This window comes from Sander lucioperca, chromosome 1 (genome assembly GCF_008315115.2).
Source record: "Sander lucioperca isolate FBNREF2018 chromosome 1, SLUC_FBN_1.2, whole genome shotgun sequence".
Lineage (NCBI taxonomy): Eukaryota > Metazoa > Chordata > Actinopteri > Perciformes > Percidae > Sander > Sander lucioperca.
This window is the reverse complement of record NC_050173.1, coordinates 44,963,985-44,991,314: the sequence shown is the minus strand read 5'-3', so window position 1 is coordinate 44,991,314 and position 27,330 is coordinate 44,963,985. Positions and strand designations below refer to the sequence as shown.

Below are 27,330 nucleotides of genomic sequence, written 5' to 3'. Positions count from 1 at the left end.
ATTTCCTTCTGGGTACTTTAAATTTCCCCTTAAAGACCCTCCTGAAGTTTGGAACAGGCAACATTTTGGCACATAATTGAAATGGAGACATATACGTACATTCCCTGCTACACCTGGCCCTGGTGGACCTTTAAATTGGGGAAGAACAGCTTGACACACAGGCCCAATCCCAAAGTCCGGACTCACAGACTCACGGACTTTGGTGCGCGCTCTCGCGAAATTTGTAAGGGTTGTCCCAATGTCGAATTTCAAAGGGCGTGAGGGTTTGACTACACGCTTACCGAGCCCTTTCCGTGAGTCTGCATCGATGCAGACTTCACCAAAGGGAATTACCCACAGTTCAAAGCGTTGTGACCTTTACCGCGGAGACCATAGGGAAATCCGGAAATTAAACGTTTACCAAAAAGGTAAACAACAGCACGACACACGACCACGGAACACAGACCAACCTGTTGTCCAGCTTGTAAAACAATTTGGAATCAGGCAGCCGTCTCTTGTGCCTTGGCTGTGTGGAACGCAACAAACTTAAAATGATAATTCCCAAACCGGCAAGTGTCAACATCTTTGTTATTAAACGTCGCCAAGGTAACGTGATCTCGTGAAGTGCTGTCCCAATCCCATTTATACCTATCTGAACCCATGTGGCCTCACACACTCACTCACTTAGCACCTGAGATCAATTAAGTCTGTGAGTCTTTAGTCCTCAGGGCTCACTTTGGGATTGACACCTACACACACACACACACACACACACACACACACACACACACACACACATATCATTACAGCTCATTAAAATAAAGCACAGGCAGATTATCACAGCAGCAACACCCTGCTGATTTATGCAACATTCATCTTACACATTTCAGGATGGTGAAACACAGTGATGTGGTTAGAATTCTTAATTACTCATTTTCACGCCTCTTTTTTTTTTTATCATTCTCATATATTTTCCAATATAAAGTGTAAATTAAATCTACTCACTGCTTCAGGGTGCGTGATGTGTAGCTGAGCCCAGTGTGTGAACACTGAAGTGTTTTTGTGTGTTTTGTGGAACTGAAATGGAAAGTGTAGAGTGTTAATGCAAGTTAGAAATGAAAGTGCACACAGTATTGCTTCTGAATGGCAGCGATGCCTTGTTTTGTCTTTTCTTCCACTCTGGTTTTGTTCATTTAAGTGTCTTACACAATCAACATCTTTATATATTGTTGAAATTGTGATTTCTAAACTCAGCCATGAGATGGGTGTGTAAATGATCTGGCTGTATTGTGTTTTACTTATATTCCCCACTACTGTGTAGCCCAGGGGTCAGCAACCTTAGGCACGTGGTAGCTAAACCAATGGCACACTAGCTTTAAGTTTTTAAGAGTTATTTTGAAATGTTCCAATCCGCATGCCAAATGACCTCTTTCACAGCCACTGGCAGGAGCACAGCCTGTTATTCATGGTAGTTTCATTGAATTTTTCTCCATCTACCTTCCATTCGCAGGCTTGGTAGATGATGTCAGGCTTAATGCTGGTATGGCACACTGATTAAAGGTGCTGTAGGTAGGCCTGCGAAGATCCAGGACTTTGAACATCAAACAGATTTGAACATCGACCACTTCTCAGTCCCTCCCCCCCCTTTCTGTAAAGCCCAAAACTCCCCTCACAACGGAGAATGAATGTGTGTGCATGAGCAGTGGTTAACACGCAGTTAGACACCCCGCCCTGGCCATGATTGGAGCATCTGAACAGGGAGCGGTGGATTTTTGCAAATCGCACTACAGGCTGTAGGTGGAGCCAGAGGAGCTGGATTTTTTTTTTTTATTACCTGCTTCATGTAGTTCTACTGGAACATAGGGTCAGTTTCAGCAAATATGACAGAAAGTTAGTTTTATAAGGCTTACCTACTGTACCTTTTTAACGAGAACATTTTCAAATGGCATTTCAAATTAAAAAAGTTGCCGACCCCATGTTGTAGCCTATAGCATAGCTACAGTGGCTATGGCCTCTGAAACTATGCCATAAATCCAGCCTTTTGCTGCCAAATCTTGGATACTTTCTGACATTGATTACACATATACATTAAATACTTTACAGAGTAATAGAGAAACTTAACACCCTCTAACAATCTTGTCTTTGCTGACCTCCAGTGGTTTAACTTCTCACCTCGCTGCAGTGATGTACAGGTGGACTTAGTGACATAACTGTTGGGTGTGGTTACAGTTACTCTCCTGTTTTTAAATACATCTCTGACATCCACTGTCCTATAAAAAAAATCCATGTATACTGTCTTGAAACTAGTTAATAGATGTTATGCATCAAATGAAAAATTAATCCGGGGAGAGGATCACAATGTTTGAATATCCCAACATTTTGAAGTATGAAGTTGATTAAAACACAATTATTTAATTCAAACAGTAATTCATGACTTCATTACTCAAGAAAGTCATGATGAAACACTCATTACTAAGATAAGAGTTACTCTAGTCTCTGCCTTCCTCTTTCTTTATTTTTTAAAGTCTCTCAAGTTCCCTGAAGGCATCACAGATAACTTACAGTGTGGCGTCATTTATTTCACTTTGTCTCTTCTCCTCTTCACCTCCAGCTATTAAAGTTTTTCTTCCTTTCTCTCTCATACAAAGTGTTTTTATTTCTTCTTCACACAGTACCTTTATTTGTTTTCCTCTTTGTCAAATTGTTCTTTTCAATATCCCTTTCTTATCACAAAAGTTCAGGTCAGCGTATTGTCTCAGCAGTGAAACTTGAAGATTATCAGGACGATCCTCTTGTACTCCTTCCGGAAGTTGTGGTTCAGGGCACCATAGACAACGGCGTTGAGGCAGCTGTTGAAGTACGCCATAAAGTAGCTGGCCGTGAACAGCCACTCTGGGATCGACTGGCCAAGCCTGGAGTCCAGCGCCACCGCCAGGCCGATCAGGTTCAGCGGTGCCCAGCAGACGGCGAAGAGCACGAACACCACGAACATGGTTAAGAAGTTGCGCAGGTCGTGCGGATTGATCTTTGGCCGCGTGTCCGGCTTGACCCTCCGCCTCACCTGGATGACCAGGATCCAGATGCGAAGGTAACAGTAGCTGACGATGCCGATCGGCAGGATGAAGTGCACCACCACCACCGTGATTGTGTACAGCGAGCTGACCGACTGGGCGAAGGTGCAGGAGTACACCCGCGGGTCGTACTGCAGCGACTCCACGAACCAGTTGGGCACGATGGCGAGGATGGTGAGCACCCAGACGAGCACCACGTAGCACATGGTGTTTCTGTTGGAGAAGAGCTTGTCGTACTTGAGGCTGTGGCAGATGTAGCAGTAGCGGTTGATGGCGATGCCCGTGATGTTGAAGATGGAGCCAATGACGCTGAGGCCCATGAGGAAGCCACTGATCTGACAGTGGATGTAGCCGGCGATCCAGCCATCGTGGAAGATGGCGGTGAGGACCAGCGGATAGGGGTAGATGGCGACTACTAGGTCAGCAAAAGCCAGGCTCACCACGAAGGCGTTTCCTGCAGACGGGGACAGACATCATCAGCAAGTAGGATACCAACAGAACATACTGTGAAAGGTGAGTAAGCTCCAATTATACTTGTTTGTCTTGGGAATAAAATCAGAATAGAGCTGCACAGATTCACTGATTAGTTGTCAACTATTAAATTAACAGCAAACTATTTTGATAATTGATTTTCGGTTTAAGTCCTTTTTTTATGTTAATAAAAGTCTAAATTCTCTGATTCCAGCTTCTTATATGTGAATATGTTGTAGTTTATATCTCCTCTGTGAGTGTTAACTGAATATCTTTGAGTTGTGGACAAAACAAAACCTCTGAGGACGGCATCTTGGGCTTTGGGAAATACTTATCGACATTTTTCACCATTTTTTGACATTTTATAGACAAAACGGCTAATCAATTAATCGCAAAAATAATGGGCAGATAATTTGACAATGAAAATAATCATTAGTTGCAGCCCTAGCTTGAATTATTCGTGTTTGTCTCGGAAATATTATCAGAATCATGTGTTTGAGTAAGTTGATGTAGGGTAGTTTGATATTGCTTCTACCCTTGGCCATAGGCATCTTTAGTCAGCCTAACTATAGGATCGTACCAATGTATAAAACCAATTTGCATCCATTCCACAGTACTGACAAATTATAATGATTCTTCTACAAACTTTCCAGGCAACCCTTAATATTCTACTCAAATCAACTTTTCAAGACTTGAAACTTGATTAAGGACGGTGATCCATCATGATAAACATTGTTTCTGACTTTTGCTTTGATATTTCTTATTAGGTGGTGGATTCACATTATTAAATGATAATCCATGACACATTTCAGTCATTTATGTAACGTTAGTTTCAGTTTCTCAAATGTGACAATTTGCTGCTTTTCTCTGTTTTATATCATTGTAAAGTGAATATCTTTGAGTTTTCTCCTCTTGATAAAACAGTTGAAACAAGACTTCAAAGACATAACCTTGGGCTTTGGATGGACATTTTTCACAATTTTTTCATTATTTAATATGAAATAATGAATCATTAGGTCGTGAAATAATCGACAGATTAATTAATGAGGAAAATAATGATTAGTTGCAAACTTAATGTAAAGTACTGGTATACACATTTCTTCAAAGTAACTACTGGATGTAAATATTTAAAACTTTTTACATATAAGATGAAATTGTCGATAGTTAAAACGAAAATAAAACAGTGCTGGTTTAGAGTACAACTTGTTACTGGCATTTTGTAAGAGTTGGGGTGAGACGGAAGATATTGGAAACAAATTGTCGACAAGAAATTGCCGACAAGAAAGAAGCAAGTTCTGACAGAAGAACAGCAGAACGAAGCACAACACAAGCAAAAGCAAAACAAAAACGGCAAACATCGAACTCGGAACAGAAACAGAACAGAAACAGGACGTCACTGAAGGAAACCGAAATAGCCTCTGGCAAACAGACGAGCATGCGGCAGACAAAAACCATGATGCCAAACTCAGACTGATCACTTTCCCCTCCAACTTAACTTTAATAGCATCTGGATCATTACTCTGCAAACCTCATCACCACCGCTTAAATGCCACCACCATCATTACAAGCTAATGAATACAACTGGCCAAAGCTGCTCCTGCCTTAGACAGCTCATCCAAAAAACGTTCACAATTCTATTGTTGTTCCCCAGGAGAAGTGGAATCACTGTTTTTTGTACAGTATGCCAGCCACAGCGGCAGGTTGGTTGGACTTTATTCCAGTTTTTTTCACTCTTTGCTCAGCCAAATACTGTGAACTTTGACAATAAAAAGTTCTCTGATGTGCTGTAAAAATCTCACACATGACTAATCGACTAAAGAAATCTTCGTTGACTAAGACCAAGATTACCTATTGGTCGACTAATCGTAACCCGTACTCACTCCCAACTCGTAAAATATGGATGCTTGTTCAGTGCCTCTCAGCGTCAGATACGCAAACAGCACCCTTCAGCGTCTGTATGGAACGCACCGGGCAGAGCAGCAGCTCGACTGCGGTGCTGTAAGATGATGTAGTGTTAAGGGTGACAATGGTAGCGAGTAGTTTGAAAGCCTGAAATGCCGTGTAGGGATGTTGGTTAGAGTGGTGGATGATTCAAACAACACAGGACTTTCACCCAGGAGACCGGGGTTCAAGTCCTGTTCTTGTCCTGCGTTTCACTGAATCGTACGTTTTATAACCCCACCCACGATCTTTTCCTAAACCTAACTGTCTCGTTGTTGTGCGACATGTCAGTTAAACGTACGTCCCGACCCAGAATGTCAAAAGTATAGCCAACAGTCCTGAACAAGAGCGTTTAGATAAATTGCGTTTAGATATGGCGCTAAATTAGACAAAAACAATGCCAAAGGCACATGCCCAAGCATCCATATTTTACGCGATGGGAGTGAAAATGTGTTGCTAATCGACGAAAAGGGGGCAGCTCTACCACAAACACAGTTCCATTCACCTCCATTGTATCGGGGCCGAAACTGAAATCTCAGATGCAGATATCTCAAAACATGGACAAAAAAACCCCGAAACAAATCTTAACTACGACGTATTCACATCAACATTTTACACTTCAGGCCTTCGGCAGACGCTCCAAACAGCTCTCACTACCAACTGATCATGGAGGCAGCATAAAGCCCTCCTGTGACCCCAGAACCCTCTGCAGCTGCTGAAATTGAGAGGTTTTCGTGGAAGTTTCTATCAAATTGCATACATCTTCACACCCTGGGGGGAGTGTGGTCGCTAAGTCAGGCAGTGTTAATAACACCTTGTGAAAATATGAAAAGGATTCCATCGGAGGTCGACCTTTTTGTTAAAGATCAACATGCTTTTTGATCAACGTGAAACATCCCCGTAATCACAATCCCCAAACCAGATATACCAGACTGCTTTTAAATATACAATGATTTTATCATCGTAAAACACACTTCATTAAAAGTTTACAGAAAACAAAATAAAATCAAAAGCTATCTTGGTTCTTCTTTCCACTTTCCCAACAATCCTAATTCTGGTTTGGTTGAAATAAATGCCTAATCCACTCATAGATGTAAAAATATGCTGGTGATGTGAATCATCATATTCAGATACCCAATATGACTTCTCACCAATGCAGTCAAACGAGAGCCACCTAAGCCCCCTGATTGATACAGAATACACAGCCTGTAGTGCTAATTAGTCTGTTCATTAAGACATATGATGAATGAGCAGAGATTTCGATCAGCATGGTGTGATCTTTGCCATTTGAACGCACTGAGAAGTTGCAGTAGTTTCAAAGACTTTGGTTTTTCCACATTGAAATGCAAATTTATGCAGCGAGTCGCTCCAAAATCTAATCAGCTCATCTGTTCTGTAGAGGGAGTGGCGCTGTGAACTTTCCTCTACTCTGGTGTTCGGGAGTTACCGTGTATCCCTCATAGACAGACGGAAGGATGTATGCATCTCGTAACCACAGAGAGTCTGCTTTGTAGTGAGATGCTCGTCTTTGTTCCTTCACTCCTCCCGTGTTTCATTTGTCTCTCAGCGGTGCGAGTGTGTTCAACGCTGCAGCCACCGCTGCCGGTGTGTGTCATCCTGACAGCAGCTCTGATGGCGGCTGCTTGTACCTTGTTCAAGTACAACAGCGAACACTGCTGACACCCACAGACAGATGAATATTGAGCTGCAGTTTGTAGGAAAAAATAGACGCAGACATTTTGTCTGCCTGACTCAACCTTCAACTGACTTTTCTGGATCATGCTGAAGTAAAGAGACAGAAGTATGAGCTTATAAAATAGAATTTGGGAGTATTTAAAGAGTCATATTGAGGGCTGTAGGATATCAGAGATGTAGAGGTCATGAGTTCAAATTAGGGTTGGGAATTGTATGTTTTTTTTTTTCCCAAACCGGTGAATAAATGATACTTTAAAGTGCTCATATTATGCTCATTTTCAGGTTCATAATTGTATTTAGAGGTTGTACCAGAATAGGTTTATGTGGTTTATTTTTCAGAAAACACTATATATTTGTTGTACTGCACACTGATGCAGCTCCTCTTTTCACCCTGTGTGTTGAGCTCTCTGTTTTAGCTACAGAGTGAGGCATCACACTTCTATCCCATCTGTGTTGGGAGTTGCACATGCACAGTACCTAGATAAGCACTGCTAGCTAGTCGCATGAGGTCGTGCCATGCTAGCAGCTAGGCGAGCATTATAACGTGTGTTACAAAGTGACACGTTCGTCACAGAAGTAAAGGCTGGACTACAATAGAGCTGTTTGGAGCAGTTTGTGAACAGTGTTTTCTATTGGAGATGGTAAGTCCCTTTGAGGTGGACCTTGGGCTTTTTCACTTTGTAAACCTACAACATGCACAAAAAAGATATATCTAACCCAATACAGGAAAGGGGTAAAGCAAAAAAGCCTAATATGAGCACTTTAAAAATGGTGCCAAAATATACCAAACGGTACTAAAATGAGACACTGTAATCTGCGTTGTCATCCGGTCCGTTTCTGTAGCCAACCCTAGTTCCAATTCCCCCAGCAGAAACCAGCTTAGTTATAATTTTCAACATTATGATTAACATGTTGTTTGAAGCCTTGAGTACACTTGAAATTCTGAATCCATTGTATTTTATATACTGTAGATTTAGTTTTGTGACTCGAAACCTGCAATAACAGATTTTTTTCAATGTATCGTCATACAACGGTTCGTATATCTTACTAATGAAAAATGCACAATTTTCCTTGCGTTATCCTACGATTGTCCAGCAACTCGAGCGTTCAGTACGCCTGCGTAAGCTCCTGCAGTGCAGAATTTGTTTAGGTAACAAAACTACTTGGAAAGGTTTAGGAAATGATTGAGGTTTGGGTTAAAATATGTATGTTGATTACATAAATGTATGTGGCGTTAGATATGTACGTACATTATGTAACAAAATCAAGTTAAAATAAGTCAATGTTGACTTTTGCTTTCATACAGGACACAAACAGCGGTCTCCTGGGTGAGAGTCCTTTGTTTATTTGACCCATCCATCCCCCCCAACCTCTTCCCTCTTTACCTTTTTATACTAAGTCACCTGACTTCCTCTTTAGAAGCAGCCCTGCACGTCCTGGCTCACAATACGTGGGTTAATATTCAAATTAAATACTGCATTACTTTTCATAAGTACGACCAGTCAATGAGAACAGCCTGGATTTTTTTTGGCAACTTGAGGGAAACAAGCTGTTAACACAACATTAACATCCTTTTAAGTTAATATTATGGATTTAAAAACAGTTCCTTATTTCCACATCCAGCAGTGACAGAGCAACACAATCATTCATTTGGAGTCGTGTTTGTCTCCACCTGATGAATGTAAGTACAATAGTCTCTCTCTTTTAGCTCTGTTTTTGGTCTCTACCAACTCGTGAAGGAAATATCGGTCTCTTTAGCTGATAAATGCACCACAATGTCCACCAGTAAGTCTCTAACTGTCAAGTCAATTTTATTTATATTGTCAAATGTCACAAATCACAAATTTGCCTCAAGGGGCTTTACAATCTGTATAGCGTATGACTCCCTCTTCCCTCGATTCAAAGCTTTTTCTCTGAAAACAGCTGCCTGCTGAATCCAAAAACAACACTATGACAGTAAAGTTTTATTTCAAACAGATGAGCTGAAAATCAATATAAAGCTCCGTAAAGCCGAGAGGAGCTGCAGATTCAGCTGATCATTCTCTGTATGTTCATCCCTACGAGCAACCCCTTTTAAATTATCTTAAGCGAGATGCTCTGCATCAGCAGAATATCTGTGCTGCTGCTGGGGGCGAGTGGCCACTGAAGCTGCTGAGCCTTTGATCAATGGATGGCTTCAGTAATAAGTGAAATGATTGTTAGCGGTGGTGCAGAACATAGAAGCTATTGACATAGCTGATGAGAAAGATGCAGGTAGACCAGGAAGGAATGGGTCCTCCTATTTTATTTCTGTTTCAAGAGCTATTGCCACTGCTTTCCAACATTCACAAAAAAGCAATGAAGGTAATGGGAAGTAGGAATATTAGCCTTTACAGAGCCTGCACGAGCAGACAGTCATGAAACAAGCCACACAAATCATTGCGGACTCTCAGCATCCCCTCTTCTCTGAATAAGAGTCTCTGCCATCAGGAAGAAGACTATTTCTGCCAATGTGCAAATCAAACCGTTTTAATCTATAGTTTGTTCCAGGCTATATCAAGCTGCTGAACTCTAATGATGAATCTTAGTGCATTACAGCAATTTGCAACAAATACAGAAGCCTTTTAATTCTTACAGGTTCTTTTTAAGATGTCATATTGTAAAAGTCAAATGTCTCTTAAGTTTTAAGATGTTTTCATGTTGTTTTTGTGATGTTTTCTATGTGAAACAACAGGCTGTAGCATTGTGCCCAAGACACATTTTCCTATTGGGGACAAGTTTATTGTACTCTAATAACCCAAAAGTCCTGAATTGAACACTCAAACACTGTGAGCGTAGACTGAAATGGAATTTCATGGCAGAAGAAATAGTCCACTTCTCCACAGTGCATCCACATGCTCAGTGTGTCCAAGATATTCATATATATTTGCCAAAATATGGCTAAAAGCACAACTTCTTTTTCAATCCTCGAAAAGCTAAAGCACGTCAGTCCCTGCCTATATGGTCACATTATTGTAGGTTATACAACCAAAATGTATTGTAGGTAATAAAACCAAAATACAATTAAAGATGCAGTAGGTAAGCCTTATAAAACTAACTTTCTGTCATATTTGCTGAAACTGACCATGTGTTCCAGTAGAACTACATGAAGCAGGTCATTTAAAAAAAAAAAAATCCGGCTCCTCTGGCACCACCTACAGCCTGTAGTGCGATTTGCAAAAATCCAGAGCTCCCTGTTCAGATGCACCAATCAGGGCCAGGGGGGGTGCCTAACTGGGTCAATCACTGCTCAGGCACACGCATTTCATAGCGTCCTCCCCTCCCCCCTCTTTACACAAGCTCTATCGTGCACAGCTCTCGCTTGTGGGGGGAGGGGCTTATGAGACCGTTTGGGCTTCAGCAGAAAGGGGGGAGGGACTGAGAAGTTGTCAATGTTCACATTTTTTGGCTTAAGTCCTGAATCTTCCCAATCCTACCTACAGCACCTTTAATATAGTTCCATTTGTCAATTTTGTCATGTCAGAAACAAACAACACTTGGCTTTATCCCAGCAATGTTCATCCGTTGAGCCCTGGCGCCCTGGAAATGTGTCGGGCTTTAAAGCAAATTGAACATAGCTACCAAACAGTGGCATTGCAATTTCTTGCCCAAAACCTTTTTCCCATTGACTTACATGGCGAATGAGATGTCTGTAAATCAGTGGAGACATTTCTTTTAGCTTCACAACCCCTGAGAAATGACTCGCTTCACTATCAGAATCTGATCCTTTCTGTCCGATAACATTTGGAAAGTCCATAAAAGCTGCATGATTACATCATATAGTGTAATACCGGCGCAAAGCGCCAAACCGGAAGTAGCCGGTTCGACTGGCAGAGGTCTCTAGTGTGCGCTTGCTTAATGGGCCTGCGGAAGCAGTGCCGATCATCCGTGTAATTTTTGGCTCCATGATGGCTTAATGCACCTCTGAGCAAATAGGAATCAATGGAGCTCCGCCCTGAATGCTGTATCCTGTTCTTATAATACATCAATTATTGAGCTAGACTAGATTGAAGGCAAATATGACCTAACCCTTAAAGGACCCATCCCCTTCTCTGACCATTTAATCCAAGCTAACTTATTGGCAGGACTGATGAACCATTTATGGGTTAGAATTCGAATTGTAGTTCACTGATTGGCTTCTGGACATCAATCAGTCAAACACTTACTTCATTAATAAGCAAAACACCAGATTCAAGAAAGCCAGTTTTCTTAACCAACTTTAATACACCAAGTTGGACATTTAGCCACATTTGTCATCCACAAATGACAAAACTTTGTGCCACCAGCTTTCATTTCCTCGACGAGGTCGGGCAGGTGGCTTAGATCAGGTCAGGCTCATCAGTCGGGGAGATAATCAAACCCCATTTTTAAAGTGGAACTATATTATGCTTTTCCTTATTTTCTGTCATATATATCATGTTACAATGTCAGATGTTCATATTACACATGGCCAAAGCTTCAAATAATAAGGTAAAAGTAATCCCTGTGAGCAAAAACCTCACATTTCAGACCGTTCTAAACACTCCGCTTCCAGTTTTTTTTACTCTCTGCCGGACTTCTGTATATGGTCATCTGCTCCACGCACGTTACTGCAGCGTTTACGTCACATACTGTACACTGCTACACGTAACTACATGCTGACATCAGGAAAAGCTGTAATCTTGGTTGCAGATGTTGTTAATTTCTCTCCAATTTCAAATCACATTCCTGCTGAAACATAGTGTTGGTATGATGCCATCGGCTATTTCACGACCATAGACAGTAAAATAAATGGACACATTGACGCCATAGACCCAGACTCTGGTAGCTGTGCCAAGAGAAATCTCAATCATTCCCAATCTTGCAGAGACAGAGAGCGTAGGTCATGCCTGGATTATCCATAAGGGCACTTGGGCCACTGCCCAGGGGCACCAACCATTCACAACCAGTGGGGGGGGCACCACATGACACAGGCTTAAACAATATTTTCCGTAAATTGTTATATTATTCACTTGGAATTGTTGAAAGACCATACATTACTCGTTAATGAACACTAATTTCACTTAATAATAATAATATTAATACCTTATAAATAAATCAATATTACATGACCACTATCCTCCCCAATCTGTCAGAGTTGAGTTGGTCCACAAGTACGTGCAAATGTAGCATTTGTGGGATGACGGAGGTTAACAATCAAAAGTGGCCAGTTTAACCCCATCAAAATTTTTCATCATTATAATGAATGTAAAATATTAATTATTATAAAAAATTATAAGTGGTTGGCTTTCTTGATTCAATGTAATTGGCAAGCAAAGAAAAACATTTTCATACAAACCCCCCCACCTCTGGGTGAGACTTGGTTGCACCCAACCCCTCTCTGTTTTTCAAGCACACAGTACAGTGGGTGTGTTTCGTGAGTTTATTCAGTATGCAGAGAAGTGTAAGAGACAGGTCCACAGTCTACGCTTCTTTTACTATAACTCATATTTCTTTCAGAGGACTTTGTGCAATAAATCCATACTCTTAAACCCAATATTGATAGTCTTTTGTCCATATCTTATTAATTTTCGGTCCTTTTATTGTCGTTAGCTGTGATGCTAAAGCAGTTTTAGCTTTCCCATGATGCTTTTGAAAGTTTTTGACCAATCAGATGAGTTGCTTTCAGGGCCCCTGAAATAAAGTTGGAAAAATACACATTTGACCGACCCACAATGCTGCAATATATAGTACTGATTTTGGCTTTTTGAATTGATAGACATTTTGAATTGGATTTGAATATAGGGCTCACTGCTCATATGCCTACATGTATGTAATTGGATAAGTTAGTAAATTACATTTGAGAAATCCCCTTGATTATGTCTGATATTTTTAGCAGGAGGACAGCACGAGTAAAGGGGGTGGTAACCCTAACCACCACATTGTCTTAATATGGGCCTGGCATTGGTATATGTAAAAAGATAACATAGACACATGCTAATTATTGCTAACTATAATGCTAGTTAACATTAGTAATTAAACCTAAACAGCTAATGTAAGTCGAAACTGCCTGCGAGCTTCTCCTGACTATACGGTAATTGATCTACTATGCGACAGAAAGTTGCATGGTTATGACACAATCGTCTATTTTTACAAAAACGTCTGCTACGGGGACATAACGTGAGATACAAGGTAATAGAGATTTATACATTGTTGTGTTTCTTTAGAAATAAATGTACAAATAGAGTCTTTAAATGCTTCAGGTGTAAAGTTATTCGCTGTCAAAGTGACGCCAAAATGAATGGGAGTCAATGGAATGCTAACGGGAGGTGATGGCTTGGTAGCCTCAGAATCTCCCTATAGGAGGTTCGCTTTCCAGATGCTCGCTTACCCCCTTGGTCACGACAGACATTAGCCCTTTCCCATTTCCCAAATTGTGCATCCCAGATTCCTCTTCTCGATTCCTCTCCTCGCGTCTTAGTCCCGCCCACAAGAGATTCAAGCTGAGGAGTCGAGGAAGAGCCTCGAGAAGAGAGGAGTTGAGGAGGTACACATTTAGGAATTGGGAAAGGCTGATTGTGATCCCCCCTGTCCACACCAACACCTATGCGCTGGTTTGCAGAGGCACTAATGGCATTCATTGCGTGCTTAAAAAAAGTAACAATTCTGATTTATCAACGGTACACAGATTGATTTTGTGACTGCAACTGCAGGCTGTCACTTCTTTCCCCAAATCATCAGTTTGGATAGTTGTAATTGTGTATTGTTTCTGGACAGCACACACCCGAGAGAGCGGGTTTTGTGTCCATGTGATTTCTGTTTCAGTTTGGATGGCTCGCGCATCCCCCGCCTCCGCAGTCCAGGGGCTCAGCACTCACCCAAGCAACACAGCAGAGAGAGACAGATAAGCTGAACAAGCTGCAAAAATCTACAACAAATACAGAAAGTCAAACTTTATGTAGAGACACTAAATTCCAACTTTTGAGTGTACATCTCATTTCTGTTTCTGAATCCCCACAAATTATTTGCTAATATCAACACTATCAGCCTTGCATAATAATTGTCCATTCCCACTTTAAAAGCTGTTGAAAATGCAGGTATCACAACACACAGCATTTTTTATTTTGCTATCTATTTTATGTGCTATCTGAAAACCCTACGGGGAGTTTCCATAAATATTTCTTTTGCCTGCTGGCCAGCTGTCACCTTCCTCGGGCAATGCAGTCACCCAATACTGAAGCTGTAAAGGTTTAATGATGCAAAGGCATCACATTTCACTCCTCAGTCCTCAGTGAGATGACCTCTGCCAGACCTTCATAATAAGACAAAGAAATATAAATAAATGAAAATGCCTCAGCCCATTTTAGTGTAGATTAGCAGCCAAAACAGGCTTTACAGATACAAAAAGGGTTGGGATTCAATTTTAAAGACCGAAGGGTCTAAGGGGTCATGACTCTAGGGGCCCTATTTTAACGATCTAAGCACACGGCGTGAAGCGCCTGACGCAGGTGCGTTTAGGGTGTGTACAAATCCACTTTTGCTAGTTTAATGGCAGAAAAAAGGGTCCATGCACCAGGCGCATGGTTCAAACGGGTTGTACTTAGTGTCTTATTTAATCATAGGTGTGTTTTGGGCGTAACATGCAATAAACCAATCAGAGTGTCATCTCCCATTCCCTATAAAAGCCAGGCGCGTTTGTACCTTGGCGCATTGCTAAACTTAGCACAAAAAGTAAGGAAATTTGTGTTTGGTAGATTATTTCTCTGTGGTATCAATGCTTTTGGCAATAAATCTTATACCGTTGGAAAGCCTGTTTAGTTCCCTTTCAAATGGTGCCCCATTTGTAAGGAACATGCATTTGTGGGATGAGCAGCAGCGCTGAGTATGTGGGTTGCGCCCCCAAGATATATTTGCCAAATCTTCTCTGCCAATGCCGAACAGCTTAACCAGCCTGGTGACATACTGCTGTGGGATGGCATCCCATTCTTCAACCAGTATTTGTCGCAAGTCAGCCAACGTGGTTGTGTTGGTCACTCTGGCACGAACAGCACGCCCAACTGATCCCACAAGTGTTCAATGGGGTTGAGGTCAAGACTGCTGGTTGAAGAATGGGATGCCATCCCATGGCAGTGTGTGACCAGGCTGGTGACCAGCATGAGGAGGAGGTGCCAGGCTGTTGTGGCTGTGTATGGTTCTTCTACACGCTACTGAGGCTCCTGTTTGTGAAATGAATAAATTGTTCAATTGCCAATAGGTCTTGTTTCTTCAAACATCAATCATCCAATCCACCAAACACCAAACGAGTCAATGGCTGAATAAGCTGTTTGGCAGAGAAGATTTGGCAAATTTTTCATGGGTGCAACTCACATACTCAGCGCTGCTGCTCATCCCACAAATGCATGTTCCTTACAAATGGGACACCATTTGAAAGGGAACTAAACAGGCTTTAAGATTTATTGCCAAAAAGCATTGTTACCACAGAGAAATAATCTACCAAACACAAATTTCCTTACTTTTTGTGCTAAGTTTATTACGATGGCGGATTTGCTGAGCAGGAATGACAGATTTTCAGGAGAAGAAACTTATCTGCTTGTGCGTGAACTGAAAGCACGCAAGCAGATCATATCATAATACTATTTCACATTGTAATATATATATTTTTAATCTTTTGCATGTTTGTGTGCTGCTGCACTTCCCTGTGTGTGTGTAACAAGCATAGTGTGTGCGCGCTGTGCACGAGCCTAAGCGCATTTTACCAATGTGCTGTTAAAATAACAAAGAAATGCTGCACTATTGACTTTAGACACCTCCCTGTAAGACCAGCACGCCCATGGGCGCAAAGATGGGTGCAGGTGCATTTGCTGTTTAAACAATGTGGGCGCTGGACGGGAAATTGACAACTGCGTCGGTCTTAAACTAGCAGAGACACATGCGTCAGGCTTTGCGCTGCGCTGTGCTGGGTGCAAGATAGGGCCCTCTGTCACCATTAGATCCATCGTCTGGTGAGAATCCAAACTCATACTGCTGCTCTCCTCAGAAGGAATAAGCTACAAAGTTTTTCGAACCACCTCAATATTTGATCAGTTCTGCTGATTATTTCCCTTAACAATTAATCTGTTTATTAGTTTATTGATTCATTGTGTTGTTCATCATAATTTTCCATGTGGGTCCAAGGTGACATCTTAAATTGCTTATTTTCTTTCCCCAACAGTCCAAAACCCAAAGATTTTTAGTTTGTGGTAGAGCTGCAAATTGAAATTAATTAGTTGTCAGCTAATTGGCGACTATTTTGATAATCGATTAATCAGTTTAAGTCATTTTTTATGAAAAAAAGTAAAATTTCTCTGATTTCAGCTTCTTAGATGTGAATATCTTCTAGTTTCTTCTCTCCTCTGGGACAGTAAACTGAATATCTTTGAGTTGTGGACAAAACAAGACATTTGATGATGTCATCTTGGGCTTTGGGAAACACTGATCCACATTTTTCACAATTTTCTGACATTTTATAGACCAGACAACTAATCCATTAATCGAGAAAATAATCAACAGATTAATCGGCAATGAAAATAATCATTAGTTGCAGCCCTAATCATAAGCATAATTATTCAATGTCCCTTAAAGTGCCTGTCCTATTTTATTTGTGTGTAGGTTTCAATCACAGTTTCTTTTACCAAAGAGTAAAAAGAATACGTTCACACGGAAATAATCAACAGATTAATCAACAATGAAAATAATTGTTAATTGCAGTACTAGTTTGTAGTGATTTGAAACATAAAAAAACACCAAATCCTCAGATTTGAAAAGCCGGTAAAAGCGAAAGTTTCTCCTTTTTGCTTGATAATTGACTTAAACATATAATTGATTATCAAAACTGCTGCAGATTAATATCCGTTGGTCGGAAATTCAATTGATCGACTAATTATTTTAACACTTTATTTGGGCCTCCAGGAGGACAAATCATGGTGTGCAAACGTAAGAAGGCTTCATCTGTTGTTTCACGTGTCGGATAATATTTAATCAACATTTTTTTCTGCTGCTCAGATTTCCAACTATTATCTGCTGGGGCGACAGAGCTTTCACCATTGCAGCCCCCTCCCTCTGGAACTCCCTACCCATACACATCCGTGACTGTACTGACCTGGACACATTCAAAACACTCATCAAAACACACCTCTTCAGATTAGATTTCCACATACAACAGTCCTACATTTCTCACCTGATAGTTACTGGTTTTATTGTTTTTAATTGCTTCTAATATGCTAATATGTTTTATGTGTTGGTTTTATTGCTTAGCATTTTTTAATGTGCTATATGTGCTGGTTTTTACTGTAAAGTGTCTTTGAGTACCATGTAAAGCGCTATATCAATAAATTGTATTATTATTATTATTTTTATTATTATTATTATGATTAAGAGCTTCAAGGCTCCTTGAGATCCATCAGAGTTCCTCAGAGTGAACTGTGGTTCCTCTTCAGATGAGGAGATGAAAATTACTGTAAAGTCAAAGAACGATCATGAGCTTATTTTATGAGTAAATCCCCTCAGTACCCACTTCCTGCTGGTCTCCAGCTGTCAGACCGGTCGATTCAGGATTAAGCGCAACACCAAGAGAACATCCATCTGCTCAGCTTCGCTTCTTATGATGCAGAAAGTGACGCCGCCCATCATCCCAACGCTTAAAACTGACCAAACTCCATCTGCTGACATTTATCACATATCTGATATATCACAGACTGTAAGATTATGTATTATCCTGCGAGCAGATTAACTCAGCTGTTTTGTGACGTTATTTGTGCTACTCGGTGCAGGGCCGTACTGGGACTGAAATTCAGCCCTGGACTTTAAGATGGAAAGGCCTTTTACGCGAGTGCCCTTGGTGCATGAGCAGAAGGATTTTTTGCAGTTATTTTAATTATAATAGTGTTTTTATGGTATAAAGAGAATCAGATTACGCTGAAGACCTTCAAGAAACTTCAAGAAACCTCCTCAGGTTGTATAAGCAAGTCACCACTGCACTGAACACAACCAGGTCAGCAAAACCTAATCTCGAACACATAAGTCACAGTTTACTGCCAACATGTCATGTGCACAGTCAGTTGGAGACTCCAAAAACGAGGATCAGTCCAAGTTAGGAGGGGCCGCTCGTATCCCCCCTCAAGATTGAAAGCATTGGTTTGGCCCGGTCTGAAACACACAAAACAAAAAACTTATTGACCACCGGCCGGTTCGGCCTGAAATGGACCGGCCGTTCGGGATTGTTCCCGGTATTCCCGATGGCCAATCCGCCCCTGACTGGGTGGATGGTACAAGGCTTTTGGCTTCAAACTATGTTTCATCCAAAGTCTCCACCAAAAGTTATACAGAAGTTTCTGACCGCTGGTAGCGCTATGGAGCAACATTTTGATGGGTCCCTGTTTCGTTTGTATCGTGCACAAACACGAGGATGCACATGAATGCACACAAGCGTGCGGGATAACCTGTCAACAAGGATGGACTGGCCATCTGGCATAACCTTAATCATAAATTGTTTTGGAGACCTGTGAGGGATGTTACAGACGCTACAGAGAGTCAGTCTAAGCACTTTATGTTGCAGCTATCGGCCTTTTACTGCAGGCCCCTCGACACTGGACGCTGAACTTGTAACCCTTGTGTTGACTTCGGGTCAGATTGACCCGTTTTCTATATCCCCGTTGTTTTATATCAGAAAATATGGGACGTAGAAATAAGCGCTGAAAATGTGTAGAAGAAAAATGTAACAATTTAAAACGTTGGAAAAAGCAAAAACAAACTGTGAAGAAAAGGTGTCAAAAATGTCGGGAAAAAAAGTGTTTTTTTCAAGGTTGACAGGAAGACAACACAAGGGTTAAAAATTTAGAGTTCATCACCAGCCCGGTCTGCTGTGGATTACTCTGTCCAGGTGGAAGGGTCCTCAGGCTCTGAAAAGGTTGAGAAGCACTGAGCCACCGGGTTAGGACATAGTTTTCAACCAATGAGTTGAATTCATTGAGTTCGGGCAATCAGGAGAAGCAAAACACAATGCAATTCAGCCCACGTTGGAGCAATTCCACCCAGTGCTGAGCAGAGCAGTCAAACAAGTAAAACCATTCCTCTCGTGATAATTGCCTTTTCAATGCATGCCGGGTCTGCTGTGGATTACCCTGTCCAGGTGGGAGGGTCCTCAGGCTCCGAAAAGCTTAAGAAGCACTGATCTACCGGCCACGACATCAATAAAAAAGCAGATTGGTTCAAGCAGGACACAGTATTCAACCAATGAGTTGAATTAATTTAGTTCAGACAATCAGGAGATGCAAAACACAATGCAAGTCAGCCCACGTTGGAGCAATTCCACCCAGTGCTGAGCAGAGCAGTCAATCAAGTAAAACCATTGCTTTGTGATAATTGCCCTTTCAATGTAAAACAACAGCTTTTTCCATAGAATTGCTCTCTCAGAACCTATTAACAGAGCTGTTTTTGCAGGTTTTTTTTGCATGAAGGTTTATGAATGAACGTAGTTTCTAGTAATTTTTCTTAAGTAAAAGTATGTAAGTATCATCAGGAAAATGTACTAAAAGTGTTAAAAGTATAAGTACTTGATGCAGAAAAATCCTCCCATTTTAGAAACTTGAAACAATCCAAACTGTTGTGTATTTAATGGTCTAATCATCTCAGCTGGACTTGTAGGCTGTTATATTGTTGGGTAGTTTAATTTATAATAAAACATCAGATTTTATAAACTACATGTGTTTTGTGTGCATCAATCTTAATTTGTAAAGTAACTAGTAACTAAAGCTGTCAGATTAATGTAGTGGAGTAAAAAGTACAATATTTCTCTCTGAAATGTAGCGGAGTAAAAGTAGAAAGTGGCATGAAAAGAAAAGACTCAAGTAAAGTACACGTGCCTCAAATTTGTAATTAAGTACAATACTTGAGTTAATGTACTTAGTTACATTCCACCGCTGATCGGGAGACAAGAGAATAGTTCACTGGTAGGAGAAGAGAAGATGAGAATAATGGGTAGGGATCTGCAGGAGACAATCTGAGCGATGAGAGACCTGACAGGGCAGGAGAGAGGGGAAGAGAAGAGTAATTAAGGGGAGAGGAGAGCAATTGAAAAGAGAGGACACTGGGGATAGTAGAGGAAAGGTGAGAAGAGGAGTCTAAATAAATTAATCAAATGGAAAGGACAAGAAAGGTGGATTTCTGGAGAATTGGAAAGGCATGGGGTGAATGGAGATGAGAGTTGAGAAGATGGGGGGAGGTAAAAAAAAAAAAAAGGAGATCTCTGCAAATCTCTCTCAGATCTCTGCAGGGTAAATCCAGACAGCTAGCTAGACTATCTGTCCAATCTGAGTTTTCTGTTGCATGACTAAAAAAACTTTTGAACGCAAACATGTTCCACCCAAACATGTTCCTTCCCGAGGCTATTTTGAAAGGGCACCGTGGCTCCGTCCGGCGCTCAGCGCCGCCAAAGACAATTGTGATTGGTTTAAAGAAATGCCAATAAACCAGAGCATGTTTTTCTCCCATCCCAGAATGCTGTGTGGACTAGCCAGACCCTCCTCTACAGCGCTGTGGAGGAAAGCCTGGCAACGCGAGATTACATTCTTTGTAATCATATCACTCTACAATGAAGACATCCTCGTCCAGCTGCAACAGTTAAACTAGTTTGAACATAAGCTTGTTTAAATGAAGACTTTCACAAAGTCCTACATGTCTTTGTTTAAACCAGGCCACATTTAGCCCAGTTTTAGCTTTTATGTCTAATATGTGCAACAGCTTGGACCATTAAATGTGTAAAATTGAAGATAAGGCAATCATCAAGAGACATATGCACAACCCAAAACTCTGCAGGTGCTGGGTAACAGTTATCTGAATGAAACATTACTGCACACTGCTGTCTTGTTCCCCATTCTTCCTTTATTATATTGTATTCTATTCTTATATCCTTCTTTTGTTATGTCCATCCAGAATTAGCATAGAAACTGGGCTAAGTGCTCTCATTAAATGGCACTCATTCAGGCTTTTTAAAGAAGAGACGGTAGCCCTCCTTCCCACTCAGCTGCCTGGTCTATTATTATCAGAGCTTAACAGGGATTTTGGCTTCACCGCTCCAGCATGAAAGGACCGTAAATGGCAAAACACCTCATCAATTTTCATATATAGTTGGAGGAGTAAAAGGAAGGGTGCCTGTCTTCACTTAATGCTGCGTTTAATGTGTTTAATGTTGCAGAGTGAAAGATAACAATTAGATGATTTCTTTGAGTGCCAACAGTGTTTATGCACATCGGTGCTCTTGAAGGCTTGTAGTGCAAATCAGTCTGGAGCTACTATCAGATTCATACATTGATTACAGTGAGTCACCAACTTTGGCTTCACTGCTTTTTAGTTTCCGAAAGTCCTTGACCAAGTGCCAAAATGGCAAATCTCCCAGTCTGAAGCTGCAAAGTCTGAACTGTTGTGAAATGTTTTCAGACACTGACAAATATTCTGCCCGCGCAGCATTCTTTATTTATAAAGCTATACCAACACGTCACACAGCGTTTGGATTCTGATCATCTGCAGCAGCCAAATATTCTGTCAAAGTGTCCTTGAGTAACACATCACATTGTTCAAGGCGCTCAGCAGCCACAGAAACATGCCAAGATGGAGAAGGTTACCGAGAACTGAGCTCTCAACTAGGGCTGGGTACCCAACTTCGAGACTTTTAGACAACCAACAGACACCCCGTACTATTGAGTATTGAAAAATGCCTTGCCATTCAATACAAAATGAGGAAATCTCATCAGCGTCAGGGAGCCAATAAGCATCCATCATGATGGTTCCAAGGTCTAATAATGCTGGTACGAGTGGTAGAGGCATGCAGGAAAAACTCTACCTAACACCCAGAGAGACAGGGCACACTTGTGTGTGTTTGTTGTATTTTGAGAGGCTGTAATGCAGTGTAAAGGAGCTGAAAAAACGTAATGTACTGTAATGTAATTTATTTTAGTTTAAATGAAATTTCTAAAAAAAAGTAGGCCTATCCTTCAGGAACCGGTATCAAATTCGGTACGATATTAAAAGCAAGCATGCTGCATGCTTATTGGCTCCCTGATGCTCGTGAGATTTATTCCTTAGGTATTGAAATTTGGTATTGAATGACGAGGCATTTTTCGATACTGATAATAAAGAGGCAATTCGGTCCGTCGGTGCCTAAAAAGTAACACATTTCGGTACCAAATTACAATTTACAAACTCCGCTGAGTTTTGATTGATAGGCTACGCATTCAGTTACATGGCTATTATCTCAGTGAACATATATAGAAGATGTAAACTACATCATCAAGCAACATTAGGGTCAGTTCTAGGCTACATCCTTCTAACTTGTTGAGTTTTTGTTATCTATTTAATATCTATCTCCATGACATGCACGGACACAAACACCTGTAGCCTACCTGCTTTCCTGAGTTTCTTGTTCCTGAACACGGACACGATGACCAGCAGGTTCCCGATAACATCCACCACGATGGTCGTGATCAGGACGCCGGCCAGCAGGCTCTCCACCCAGGGGAAGGACTGGTGCTGGTGGCCCGGAGCCCCCTCCCCCCCGGCCGGCGTGGAGTTGCGGGGCCCCAGGGTCCCCTCCACCATGGTGGGCTCGCGGTCCTCTAGGGACATCATTTGCGGAAGGTGCCTCGGGTCGACGAGTCGCATCGGATCGTGGTCGTGGAAGGTCGGTCCCTTCATCATAACGCACGGCTTGTCCAGGGATGCTGGAAGTCATATAAAGACGTCAAAGGATGCTACATGCTGCCATTTGAATGCATACTTGATTTGCGATAGTTATTAAACGTTATTACTCTACAACAGACAGCAAACCAGTAGAGAAAGTAATGCACGAGGAGTGCGAGGAGAGGAAGAGGATGAGTGAGACAGCGCGTGCACGCAGACGAGAGATGTGACACCTGTCAGTTTAAATAGAGTGAGAGACGTATAGCCTATATAACGCGGAACAGAGTTCACACACTTCACTGATGAACCAGAGAGTTGAGGAGTAACATTGAGATTCATGATTAGGCTAAAGAAAGTTTTTGTCTCACGTCCAATATTCACACATCCCTCCATCCGCGTGCGCTCTCTCTCTCTCTCTCTCTCTCTCTCTCTCTCTCTCTCTCTCTCTCTCTCTCTCTCTCTGTGTGTGTGTACAGCGGCAGTAATAACAGTTACCTTAGGTACTCTTTGCAGAAGCTGGTATGTCTGACAGGATGGATGGTTATCTTTGGTTACTTTGATTCAGAGGGAAACTTGAAAAAAAAAAAAAAAAAAACTCCTTAATGTCTCAACGAAAAGAAGAGCTCCGAGTTGCAACAAGTCCTCATCACAAGGAATCAAATAATGGACTAATAAACAGATAAAAACAAAAGCAAACTCTCTTTTCCCACCACAAATACTTGTGTACTTCACATATATCAAATATCTCAGAAAGTGGAAAACATTATATACGTTTAAACTTTATTTTTTTTCTTTTTCTTTTTTTAATCAATTGATGGTTTTTATAATATCCGTTTTTGGGGGTCCTGCAGCCCCATCATCACTCCTATACAGTATATCCTGCGTCCATACAGCTGTCAGACTAGGCGCACCAGAGAGCTGTGCGCATCACTGCGCGCAAAGGCACTGGAGCGACGCGTCTTTAAATAGGGTCTCTTAGGACATTTCTGTATGAGAGACGTTTTTTTTTTTTTTTTTTTTAAATCTTTGATAAGTCCCGCTGTCTAGCAGTGTAGGTTCACTTGTCACCGGTGTAAACGAGAATAGGAAACCGACGGACGATTAATGTGGTCATTTACGCTCGAGGAATCTCGGTGAACATTCGGGGACAGAAAAACGCAATAAAAATCTTTGAAATGCAAGCAGGTGCCACGCGTTTTCCCGTGTGCCATTCAGTTCCCATTGAAACTGGAGAAAAAAAATGAAAACCAAACTGCAGATCTGAAGCTTCTCGGGTCACACGCCCCGTTTTATGAATCGAGTCCCTTTCGCGCAGCTGGACTGATGTCTCCCCTCTGTGGTTTCATTCACAAATCCACTCGGGTTTTCGTGATCCCAGCGTCCTTCCGCCGGTCTGTCTCTCAGTCTGCCGGCTTCACGCTCATTCAGACCCTCACGTGCGGACAGCAACTTTAACTCTGAGCGTTTGGTCGAGGAGGTTTACGCGCCTTATAGCGTCCAACAATGGTGCGCGCGCGCTCTCTCTTTCCATTTCTCTCTCTCTAACCCCTCATCTCCCCCTTTCTTTCCTATACTCTCTCTCCATCTCCCTCCCCCTCTTCTCCCCTTTCTTTCCTTTACTCTCCCTCTCTCTCCATCACTCTCTCACCCTTCCTCTCCCCCTTTCTTTCCTTTACACACACTCACTCGCTCTGTCTCTCTCTCTCTTCCTCTGTCTCTCTCTCTCTCTGTCTGTCTTTCTCCCTCACTCTCTCTTTCTCCCTCACTCTCTCTGTCTCTCTGTCTCTCTCTTTGTCTCTCTTTCTCCCTCACTCTCTCCCTCACTCTCTCTCTCTCTCTCTCTCTCTCTCTCTCTCTCTCTCTCTCTCTCTCTCTCTCTCTCTCCCTCTCTCTCTCTCCCTCTCTCCTCTCTCTCTCTCTCTCTCTCTCTCTCTCTCTCTCTATCCCTCTCTCTCTCTCTCTCTCTCTCTCTCTCTCTCTCTCTCTCTGTGTCTCTCTCTCTCTCTCTCTCTCTCTCTCTCTCTCGCTGCTGTGGTTTGGTGAGTAAATGTGTGATTTCTGCGTGTAAATGTGTCACACACACACACACACACACACACACACACACACACACACACACACACCATATGATCCAACTTTTACTGTAATGTCCCTTTCTCTCTTTGACTTTCCTCACTGTTTTCCTTTTTTTTCTCCTTTTCTGTTTCAATCATTTTTCTTTTCTTCTTTCTCTGCTTCTATCATCCATCTGTTCATCTCTACAGATGTTTCCACCTGAGCGAAAAATTGCTTTCATTTGATCCACTCTGATTCTCTCTCTCGCTTTTCTACTTATCTCCTCTTCCAGATGATGTTGCGCAGGCCCTCGTCTCCTCGGGTGTGTGCCTCACGGTTCATCCTAAGGCCATCTTCGGACCGGTTCGTGTCCTTCTATGGCCTGTGAGAACTCATACCTTTTAGTCTCGATAGTGAACTTACTGTACCTTGACCTAGTTGTTAAGTTAAGTGCCTGTGATAACATAAAAATGAAAGGACCATAAATTACCAAAGGACCACAGTAAACTCGGTGTTAAGTGCCTCAGACACATTATGCAGCTTATTAGAGAGGCTATTAGGTTGTTGAATGTCAGCCAGTCAGTTAATGGCAAATCAAAACAAACTGATGAAGCTGTCATTTGGAAACACCCTTCACAGTTATTGCCTTTGTGACTTTGCTTTATGACCAGACACAATGTGAGAAAGCTCAGTCCAGTTTATGTTTCTGATGGTGATGATCTTTTTTTTAGCCATGGTCAAAATCACAGCTCAAACCTGCCCACGCAGGGCATTTAAACAGTTCATTTTGAAGGCTTGAAACATTTTGGCACCATGGTCTAATGTTTAAATAGCTAAAGGTCTGGGCCCTTATTTATCAAGCTTTCCAGAATTCATGAAATGTACTCCTACTTTCACACTTAAGTATAAAAGCAAGTTAGGAGTTGCCAGTAGGGGCTTCTGATGGCGCTGAGGAGACAGAGACGTGCGCCAATCTTTCAGGAGATGAAGAATGTTTTTGAAATGTTTGACAACGAGCAGTTAATCATACGGTATAGTTCAGACAGAGCAGGCATAACATATCATACAATCTAGGCTATATATAGGCAGGTCAGTTAACAGCACACTGTTTGTAATTAAGACATGGTGGAAAACGTATTCATCTTTCATTCCCAATGTGTATATCATAATGTATTCTCCTGAAAATACTTTATTATCAAATGTGTGTTGAATGTAAACTCTTCTTAGGAATTTCACCATTCAATGTGAATTTATCTGAGAATATTTTGAAATAAGGAAATCTATTCAGTGATTGGTCCATGCAATTCACATTTGCTGAAAAGTATGGACATTGTTACAATTAAAACTGCACAATTTATGTTTAAAGTTAAAGAAAATAATTTACCGTGTAACATACGCGCAATATTTAGTGAAAGAGACGGGGGATATCATCTAAGAGGACAATGTATGTTCAAACAACCTCTTGTGCGAACTGCTGTTAAAAGCACGTGTGTTTCAGTTTGTGGGGTGACCTTCTGGAATGGACTGAACAATGACATCAAACAGAGCCACAATATCATTCAGTTCAAAAATAGATTAAATAAATCATTACTTGACCAATACAGAAAAGAATAGACTGAAACATAGGAATGGAATTGTAATGTAAAGGTATTGTTGTATAATGTTTTATTGTTGTAAGTTATTGTAAGACCTGAAAGATTGTATGCTGTATTTGCATATCTATTTGTTTTGTAATAATATGATTTTGTGAAGTAGGGGCAGGACCAAATAAGCTATTTGCTTCCGCCTGCTCCTTCTCAATCTAATCCTTTTTTATTTTCTATGCTTTTGGTTTTTGGTAAATTCTGATTATTTGTGTTTTATTTTGTGGTTTTAATTCACTTTTATTTTTTCTTTGCAACATTGTTGAAATGAAAATGAAATGTTGTCATCCAAAATCCCCTTTGTGGCACAGCAAAGTGTCGTCAATCATCTCTAAGACTGACGCTTAAGATATAGTCCTACTCTTCACTTAAATTATGACTGAGGTGCTTGATAACTAACTTTTAAGCGCTGCTTTGAGCCAAGAATTTTTTTTACTCTTAAGTCAATTCTTAGCAGTGTTCTTGTGAGTAATTATCAGAGGCTTGATACATACGGGCCCAGATTCCTAAATTATTATTCATTTTGACACTGAAAAATTTGGATAACACAAGTTATCGCCCTCTGACTCAAAGGCTGCCCGCACCCTTGTTCTACAAACTCCTCCCTGGTGCAGGTTTAAATAAACTCTAACTGTAATATTTCTTTCCCCAAAAAAGAATAACATCACTGACATTTTGCCTGAACTGAACAACAAACAGCGGCACAGGAATATGGTAGCCCTATAAATTTGCCTGATAAAGGTCTAGTACCAAAACGTTGCCAGCTATTAAATTTATCTTTGTAAGTT

The 27,330-nt window shown here is 41.3% G+C and overlaps 1 protein-coding gene and 1 long non-coding RNA gene across 2 annotated transcripts; one reads left to right on the top strand and one right to left on the bottom strand.

Annotated features, from left to right (window-relative positions):
* Positions 1-1,066: 1,066 nt before the first annotated feature.
* LOC116062450 lies at positions 1,067-26,622 on the top strand. The gene is made up of 4 exons (XR_004107973.2): positions 1,067-1,077; positions 2,762-2,773; positions 9,115-9,118; positions 26,309-26,622. It is a non-coding gene; the product is annotated as an uncharacterized LOC116062450 (long non-coding RNA).
* mtnr1al (melatonin receptor type 1A like) lies at positions 1,377-23,433 on the bottom strand. The gene is made up of 4 exons (XM_031317119.2): positions 23,340-23,433; positions 22,568-22,885; positions 1,899-3,504; positions 1,377-1,529 (listed from the first exon to the last, which is right to left on the bottom strand). The coding sequence occupies exons 2-3, from the start codon at positions 22,860-22,862 to the stop codon at positions 2,735-2,737; spliced, it is 1,065 nt and encodes a 354-aa protein (XP_031172979.1). The 5' UTR covers positions 22,863-22,885; positions 23,340-23,433; the 3' UTR covers positions 1,377-1,529; positions 1,899-2,734.
* Positions 26,623-27,330: the final 708 nt, after the last annotated feature.